Source organism: Terrapene carolina, unplaced genomic scaffold (assembly GCF_002925995.2).
Source record: "Terrapene carolina triunguis isolate 2854851 unplaced genomic scaffold, T_m_triunguis-2.0 Scaffold67, whole genome shotgun sequence".
Taxonomy (NCBI): domain Eukaryota; kingdom Metazoa; phylum Chordata; order Testudines; family Emydidae; genus Terrapene; species Terrapene triunguis.
The window spans coordinates 28,546,296-28,556,098 of NW_020664418.1; the positions used below are offsets into that span (position 1 = coordinate 28,546,296).

Consider the following 9,803-nt stretch of genomic DNA (forward strand, 5'->3'; position numbering starts at 1 on the left):
GTGTAATCATGTTGGGTAGGGGGTGAGATTTATTTGCTGATATAAATTTGTCTACACAATACTACATCATTATAAAGGTGTTTTATGCTGGTATAGTTTATTTGGATTCCCAAAAGTTATATCAGTATAACTGTTTCCACACTTGGTGCATGTGTGTGGGTATGTGTGAGCACCACTTTACCTATGCCAGCATAATTAAAGGACCAAACTTAAGTGTAGACAATCTTAATTCCATAGGGTTTGTTCAGGATACCAAAGGATAATAGACTGTCACCATATCTTCCATCACTCCAGGCCAAAATCCATTAGGCATATGGTACAATACAAGTAAAACCTTGTTCCAGTGAACATTTTACTTTCCGATTTTGAGGCACAACAGCTAAAATTTTCTTGCTCAGTATCAATATTAACGTCTATTTTCTAAAGTCTTTCCTCTGTCCAGGCTATTCTTTCAGAAGAACACAAAGACGGCATGCAACCTATTCAGTTATTAACAGTGGATTTTTTTACTTAGAGTCTTCCTGATTGGAGAGATGAAAATTGCCATTAGGCTCTGTGCAGAAAAAGCATCTCAAAGAGGATTTTTTTTAAAACAAATGTCATTACATCATGACACCCCAGTGTCAGGGGCCAGCTTAAGATCTATGCACAGCTTTAGTTCCCCTTAAGCCTTCAAAACAGCCCTTAAGTGGTGCATAGTACTTGTGCTGGCTCTCTGCCCAGGGGTGAATTTCACCCAAGAGCCATCTAAAGCAGATCAAAACGTATATCATTTTAAAGCCACAGAAATGTCAGCCAGAAAACTTGGGATTCCTTAAGCGTAGCTGTGTGATAATTTTATGACACCAGCCAAGGGCTAGGTAGAATTAACTTAAACAAAAGTGCTGTGTTTTATTTTTTAGCAGCAACATTCTTGCATAAGTAAAGGTGGCAATACCAGACCTGAGTGTCTATATTTCCGGACATGAAATTCCCAAATGGATGCCAGTTGAATTTTTGATCATGGGGATGGCTGAGTCATTGAAAAGACAAATTAAACCTTTCTCACCATGGTTTGTTAGTCTAGTATGGACAGGAGTTAGCCTCCAGCATTCCTGGGAGAGCTGGCATCCCAGGCAAGGAAATAATGGCGTCCATCTCTCAGGTTAGCATAAGACAAAAAGGGCACAATCTACAGCCACTCACTATTAAAAAGCATTATTATTTCCTCACAGTTACTGCACTGAGGTATCTCTGATACTAGAGTATTTTGCAGGGGTTCTCAAACTTCATTGTATCATGACCCCCTTCTGATAAAAAAGAAATGACTACACGACCCCAGGAGGGGGGATCTAAGCCTGAGCCCAACCAAGCCCCACCGCCCCGGGCATGGGGGCCAAAGCCAAAACCCGAGACCCATCACCCAAGGCTGAAGCCCTTGGGCTTTGGCCCCAGGCAGTGGGGCTTGAGCTTTGGCCCTGGGCCCCAGCAAGTCTAATGCCAGACCTGACGACTCCAATACAATGGGGTTGCGACCCACTTTGGGTTCCCGACCCATAGTTTGAGAACAGCTGTCCTATTGAAGTGTTATCTCATACCAGCATGAGGTAACTGTAAGGAAACATTTGCCTTTTAATGGAACCTACTTTTCCTCTCTCCTCACAGCAGCACCAGAGACCCAACAGAGCTGAACAGCCACTCCACAGGGCTTCAGTCTTACAGGGCTTCAGAGATCATGGCAGAGCTCCCATAAATCCTCTAGTTCCTTACATAGGGAGGGTCTGACTGACTAAGCTCCTAATAGAGTGAAAAAAATCATTAAATAAAATTTGAATAGACAAACCCAGAGCCTAGTTCCCAGTCTGAGTATATGGGCCTGGCACTGAGCAGATGCATGACGGGGACAGGAATCCTCCCTCATGCCTGCGAAGCACATGCCTAGCTTCTTGGCGGAGGTGATTCCAGCCTAATGAACTCTCAGACTTCTCCTCAAGTGGCAAATTGGAGGACCCACACAATAGCAGATCCCCTGGCCTGACCATGCCCAGCCCACTCTCATCTTTGATGTGGTTCCCCCCACACCCAGTCTTCCCCTTTTGTGCAGTAGAAACACACTGGTTATGTTGCTTTTCTGACTTAGTAGAACTTTGCTATGCTGATCCTCCATGTTCCACCCCTTATGTGGCCCCTGCACCAGAAGCTGCCTCTACCAGATTTGCATCAGCAGGGCTGTCCTCTTTGCAAGGAGAAGTCTGCACTGGCCATTCGGGATCAGGATTTGGCAATGAGCAATTTTTCTGGCAGGAAGCAGGCTAGGGCCCTAATTTTCTGGCAGTCTCCCAGCTTCCCTTGCACCAGTCCCAAGAGCCCACTTAAACGATAACCATGGATGTTGAGGTCTTGTCCCTTTTCTTGCAAGTTAATGCCAGATGGTAACTTCTCTTGACAATTACAGTGGCAACTCCAGTGTCTGGCCCAAGGAACGTGGTGTGGCACTATGGAAGTGTAGGAAGGGCTGGGAAAGGAATTCACTCTACACCCTGATACATCTGCAGAATTACTCTATGGAGGATACTCCAGCCCAACATTTGATTGTTTTTTAAGTGCACTGATCAGCTATTATTTTGCCACATGATAAACAACAACATGAATTATTTTCTGGAAACTGACAACTGCGTAAGGAATATTTCATGCAGGCAGAGAAATCTAGGACACTGTACAGGGGCAGCAAGAATAGCCCATATCTCCCAGAGACTTTTGCTGGCTCTCTGGGATCTGATCCCCAAAGCGTTCGCTCCAGTGGGGAGAGGGCCAGTACTGGCCAGCGAGCCCGTCTCTGAGAGGGGTTCAGAAAAGAGAAGAGAGGAAGGAAAAGGGGAATGGTTAGGGAGCATGTGGTTAGGAGCAGAAAGGGAGCCTGGGGAGAGGAAACATTGTAGGCCCCCAAATCTGAAAAGATTATTACAAATATTAACAGGTTAGGAGAAAGGAAATAGCAGTAAATCACGGGGCTAAAATAATTCTTGATTATGCAATATTGTCTGAAGTAGGACTACTAGGCATTATTTTCCTGATATTGCTCTTGGAATCCATCTATTCTTATATAGCATACACATCTAGAGTTTGGATGGTTTCACAAACCACAGTGCTGTAGTTTGTGGTACAAAACACCCCAAGAGGTGCTTATAAAAATTTTAATCTCATGATTATCTGTGTGTTATTCACTTTCCTTCTCATACATACATCTGATTACTCTCACTTCAGCAGGTCAACAGGAACTTGTGGAAATAAATAATACATCTGCAGTGAGCCCACTGTATATGTTATCTCTCTCGCTATAAAGAGAGAATGAAACCATCAAATGGGAACACTAGGAATTCTTATTTATATCCAAAGGTCCCTGGTGACCTTTAACTCATGAGTTACTGGAGTGAAAATAACAGAATGCATCTCTTTATCTGAGCTTTGGTGTGGGCACAATTTGGAGTAATGATACTATTATATTATCTAGTAGTATCTCTGGCTGACCAGCATGCCATCCATCAATCGGTTTGGCCATTAAGAAGAGATTGTAAGAATCTTTAAATGGTGCGCTTTATGCGCTAGTGATATAGTAAGGATTCTTTCAAACAGCTGAACTGAGACCAAAACTCTTTTATCCATAAACAAGAAATCACAAGTTGATATAAATCACAGTTACAGGGAAAAATAATCAACAAGCTATTCACAGAAGTAATGCAGCCCTAAATTAGTCACATTTCTTTAAAACATAGGACTGTTATTGCAAATATAAATATAATACCCCAAACTATCCTGCTTAATTAGCTAACTGAATTTTAATGCTCTTTGGCCAGGCAAGAATCAGCCTGTAAAAAAACAAAAGGGGGTTGAAAATTGGCAGACTGGCAAAGCGCTATAAAGCTTAATATGGTTCTTTGTTTCCTATACTTATTTTAAATTACTTCAAAACTTCCATGTAATTTAAACACAAATTGGAGTTTAATGTTTTCTTTCTTTGGGAAAATGGTATTAAAAAGACATCCGTCTTCAGATATAGATACAAAGTACTCTAATAATGCCTATCCCTTATCTGGGAATGGAATCTTTACTGTACCACCGTCTTCCTGCTCACTGAAAAATAATGCAAGAAAGATTTGGCTGAAACAATACAGTATGTCACTCAGCAAATGGAAAAGACAGGGAAAGACATTTTAAAGTAAGTTTGCAAATAAAAAAGTCCCAAGTGTTATGTATATATTACAAGTTTAAAATCAGGACTCCTGCAATACTACTGGGTATTCTAGAAACACCTAAAACCAGGGTATATTGTAAGCACTTAGATCCAAGTGAAGCAGCCCATTTAACATAAAACATTACATCAACCATTAAAACCAAGCACAATGGGCAGTTATGTTTTGTTAGTAAACATGGCCCGGTGCAATAAAGGGCAGGAATTGAGAACTCCTACACCTAACTACTAACAATGACTAATTATGGGTGCAATCCATGTCCTCCCTTTGAAGGTGGGGAAAGGACAAAAGAGTGGAACCATTCAGACGTTACTGAACAGCAGGCCAAACAGTGAAGTAACACACATCATGATGCAGAGTCAATCTCTGGGAGGGCTCACTCTGTGCTCACAGGGGTCGTGGACAGGCCAGGGGAGTAGAGTCAATGTCACCAGCTAGTCTGCCAACTACACAGATCTTCTGGTTCCCATGCACTTTCCTCCTGGTGCGTGGAATAGACCTGACCAAAACTACAGCCCATGGTCTCATATGCCATAACTATGTAAGTGCTCTGTGCCCTACAGTCCTCTATCCAGGGAATAGGATTCAGTGCCCCCATCCCCACACACTGGTCCCTTGGCGAATAGCCAGGTGCACAAAACAAGAATTCTATCTCTGTGAGATTTTAACATACCGTCAGAAATGGTTCAAGAATTTACAATAGAAATACCAGATTTTTATTTAAGAGGAAGCCTTCAGTAGATTTATTCTATTTAAATGCCGTCAGTGGACATCCTTTCACTTGCAGGAGTGAGAGAGGGATCACTTTTTCTGCATTCCAGAAAGCTGATCATAGGAGATAAAACACACATCTAACTTCTCATTTGTTAGTGAATATATTCTAAGACCTGGGCTGTGCCTACTAGCAGTGGTTTTTAATTTGGGTTCTCTATATGTAGCTTCCTTAACCTTTCTAACCTTTTTCCTGTCCCTATTATATAATAGTGTCTAAGCATCATGACTAACTATTTTTACTGTCTTTAAGTTTTGGTTGATAGTAATGAGCCTAGAGAGAAATGAAAATGTATGTCAAACTGCTGACCCATTTTCCATAAATACAGTATCTGGTTTCTAGCATAGTATTGCAGAAATGTCTGCAAAATGCCAACCTATGATAAGTGTTATCATTTAAATCCAACGTGAAGTCTAGTTGAATGGTGCTTATTTGGCTGTGCAACATACTTTCAATTTGACTGCGCATTTATTATAAAAATAGTTTTCTAAGTACAAAAAACTTCATAGCATTCAAAGCTTCTGAGGCACTAATTACTACAAAATAAATTTCTTTAGCTGAAGGCACAATTCTTCGTCTTTCAAGTGAAAGTATCAGATTATATTTTTTCATAGCAACTATTAAAAACTGAGCAAAGATTCAGTTAAGGTGACAATTACCATCTGCTAGTCATGGTAATTATGTGGTCCTAATTAATTGCAAATGTTCTAGTACATGAATAGATTCAAAATACAAAATATTAAAAATGGACTCTCTTCTGTGGATTACTACAGTAATTAAATCATATAACCATTGAAAGGATATCTAAGTATGGAACCATTAATAAGGAAAATAAATTTAGTAGACCAAATTGTGTCTGTCTGTGCAATCTCTTTGACTTAAACATGATACAAGCCCCATATTTTTCATTTACACTGAAGCTATCACATATACCTTTTCCCCCTTTTATTTAATATCTCAGAACTAACTTCAATGGGCTTGTATTAATTTAACTAAGGCCAGAATTCAGACCAATGATTTATATACTAATTAAGATAGCACAGAAAGTTATGTTGCTCAGAAATCTAACCTACATGTTCATCAAGACGAGCATAAAACCAATCATCTATATGAAAGCCGGCTGGAAAAATACTGTCATATTAGAACACTTTGGTTGTTCCTAGTTATTCTACTTATAAAGTTGTGTGAAAATGTATTCATTAAAAACAGACTATATAGTCAACTTAATTGAGAGTTTAACCCAATTAAACAATGCTGATTTTTCATCCAGTATTCATTTACAATACAAAATTTAAATAGTTTTAAAATCATTTATGTGGCATATTAAAGCTAACAAAAAAGTATTCAACTGATTCTTCCAGAATATAGTCTAAGAGTGAAATTCTGGCCTCACTGAAGTCAACTGCAAAACTCTCATTGACTTCAGTAGGACCAGGATTTCACCCCAAGACTGAAAAATATGAATTTTATTAAAGAGTCTAATAACTGTTCCTCCTGAAGTCAATGGGCATTCTGTCATTGAATTCAATGGGAGAAGGATTGGGCCCTATGTTGAAAATAAGGGTAATCTTTAATTATGACAGCAAAGTTTGTTTACTAGACAATATTTAATCAGTACCTCCAGCAAGGATCTTCTCTTCCAACTCACTCATTTGCTTCTTGTAGGCTTTTAAAGCAGCTTCTTTAAATGATGGGCGTATTCTCTTTTTCTTTGTCATTTCAATAGGCATCACTGGGATATTTTGATTTTCATCTTCCCTGATTTCTGTTTCAGCAGCTATATCTTCTGCAGGTTCCAACCCTTCTTCGATGGTCAGGTTGTCAAACTGCTTGTCATATTCATCTTCTTGTAGTGTTGCGTATGGAGTTTCATATGAAAACTGTTCAAGTTCATACTCCTGAACCTGTTCATCAGTTTCATTTGTGTTAGTTCTATTTTCTAGTTTAGCAAGAACTTGTTCCATTACTTCTACGTAATCTGTTTCATTCTCACCACCTGGCTCACTTAAATCTTCCTCATCCTCTGCTTTGTAATAACAAGGCTCTGTATAAATATCAGAATCGAGTGTTGTGCTTGATTCATTAGCAGTAGACTGGGATAAAGTCCTAAATCTCCCCATAAAAGATGACCCACTATCATCATATCCACTTAAACTTTGTGTGCTTTTGTTCCAGACCACTTCCAGGGCTGATTTAGCACGCTGAAGTGTAGATCCAAATTTAGGAAAGCTGAATGTCTTGTCAGAAAGGTCTATACTTAGTCGACTATGCCATGATTTAGGAGGTGCTTCCTCCGATTCATCACTTGGTAGTTCACTTTGACTTCGATACATCATGGGCAATCTGTTTTGATTTTGATAAAGGGAATTAGAATTTGTTTCCTGATAATCATCATATTGGCTGATCCACTGACTTTGTGTTTCACTGTCGAGGCCGGGACATGATGGAGAATTACCATCAAGGGTAAAGTCATAGCTTTCAGTGTCATCCTGGAGGTCAGAACTTTGGCACTTTCCAAAATCTATTTGTTGGTCTGAAGGGGTGCTCATATCATAAGCAAAAGCTTCTTGTGTGGATGAATCTAGGCCCAAGTCTGTGCCTTGATCTAACTGATTCCAGTCTTTCCATGGTGAAAGATCATCATGTAAGGAGAGCTGAGAATCACTATAATGGCTTCTGTCTCCAGATACACACATTATTCCATTGCTTACACCACTGTCAACTGTTTCAGTGTTTTCAGCTTCATTTTGCTCTGGATAAGGCTGCATATCTTGGTTAAAAGTCTGATCTTGTGAGCTACCATACCAGTTGCACGTTTCATCTTGCCTTCTCTGCCAAAGCTCTCGATCCGAGGAAGACAATAGTGAGCTGCCATTAGTTCTACTAAAATACTGATTCTCAGAAAAATCCTCAGAGTAAGACTGACACAATTTTGAAAAATCCGACTCCGAACGGCTAAGTTTAGGAGTTGTAAAATCATTCTGTGAATGCCAAACAGGTGGCATATCTGAATAGTAGGTCTTTGATTGCTTATCCACATTGTCAAATTCTGGTGACTGTTCACCATAATTTGTTTTATTTGGAAAGATGCTGCCATCAACAGTCCTACTTTGGATTCTGGTATTTGGAGACTCCACACTTCCCTTTGTAGTGCTCACTTTTATCTGAAATGCTGATTTTGATATCTTTGCATAACTATTCCTATTTATATCGGATTCCAGCTCTTTATCACTGTCATCAGGTGATACCCAGTCATGTTTTTTAGTTTTTGGCTCTGGTTTCATATCCATACTTTCATATGTCTGAGAGGAAGGCAGTCCTCTCTCTTTTCTCTCTCTCATGTCATGGGAAAGGATATCTGTAGAAATTCCAATGCCGGTTCCTTTAAGTTTATAAGATTTTTTTAAAATTAAATCTCTCTGTTGTGCTGTTTCAAAGTATACAAGTATAGGTCTAGGCTTTGCACTGGGACAGTCTCTTTGTTGCCCTAATCTATGGGCCAATTCAATTTTAATCGTGTTTTGTGCCTCTGAGAACCCCATTCTGTCTATTAAAATTCTGTAAACCACATTTTCAATATTTTCAAACCTGTCTTCAGTCACATTTAAAAACCTAAGACTTGCTTTGTTTCCTGGGTGGCCTATTTGTTTAATGTAGTCATGTATGTCTCGAGTTTCCCTTCGTGACTGTACAAATCCAGTTCTCAACTGTTCAATTTCACTTTGTACAACTTCTACGCTACTAGAGATTTCATCAATGGATTGTTTCAGAGCATTTACGTGTCCTCTTAATTCAGAAAGTTCTGTTTCAATTTGACTGATTCCCTGAAGTTCTTTAAAGATCATTTCCATAACATCATGCGTTTGACTAATACACCCAGTTGAACTAAAGCCTGGTTCCAGGGCATTGGATTTCTGGTGACGACCAGTTCTGTCTAACGACTTGCTTCTTAGGCCCCATGTTTTCTTCCATGTGCTCAGCTCTGAGTCCGATGAGACACACTCTTGGCTCTTTTTCCATTTCCTTAGTTTTCGTAAAGCTCCTAGCTTTAGGGTATGCAAAGTACGTTCGCCATCAGAACTCCCATCTGATGGAGCAAGACTGCTCAAACTCTTTCTGTTGCGTCTCACAGGCATTGTATGTGATAAATACTCCTTTTTCCTGCTGCTACTCTTTACTTCACTTAATGACTCAGAATACGAACTATCATTTGAAGAGATATCTTGAAATAATTCCTCATTATTATTGTTTGTTACAAAAATACTCTTTTGTAGTCCATTGGCAATAGCAACTCTGTAACTGAATGTTGGAGAAAGTGAAAATTCTTTATTACCTTCCTCTTCTTCAGTTGACAAGTTGCGAGCAGATGGACACTTTGCAATCTTTTTAACGGTGCTTTTCAAAGTATTTGAAAACTTTGGATTCTTTGTCTGTCCAACCTGGGTTAAGTCTTGTTCCTTTTTGCTCTGAGAACTCTCTTTCTTTTTTGTACTATTTCCCAATTTCTTTGTAAACATTCCTTTGTAAATCTTATATATGTAAGATGAGATCAGGCTCTTTAAAAGGGCAGAAACCATGGAGAGCAATTTATATTAACCTTTCCCCACAAAAAATCCAATTTCAGATCCAGAAAAATATTTGTATCTCCAACAGAATCATTAGTGAGTGTACATTTTATCAGCTGGGACTGTAGACAGGGAGGATGTGCTCAACATGTAAACTACCAAGGTTTTGGTATCATTTGACAGGAAAAAGTACATGTGTTCATCGGAAACCAAATCCTGAAGGAGGCCTGAATGTGC

The 9,803-nt window shown here is 39.4% G+C and overlaps 1 protein-coding gene across 2 annotated transcripts in view; it reads right to left on the reverse strand.

Annotated features, from left to right (window-relative positions):
* The window catches only part of UNC13C (unc-13 homolog C), a 404,743-nt gene extending 395,162 nt beyond the window's left edge, over positions 1–9,581 (reverse strand). The window contains exon 1 of one of the 2 annotated variants that reach the window (XM_024198093.1): positions 6,620–9,581. In XM_024198093.1, the coding sequence (XP_024053861.1) occupies positions 6,620–9,578 (2,959 nt within the window). In that variant the 5' untranslated portion in view covers positions 9,579–9,581. The remainder of the gene's footprint in view (positions 1–6,619) is intronic. The other variant, XM_024198092.1, reaches the window with a different exon arrangement.
* Between the last annotated feature and the right edge of the window lie 222 nt (positions 9,582–9,803).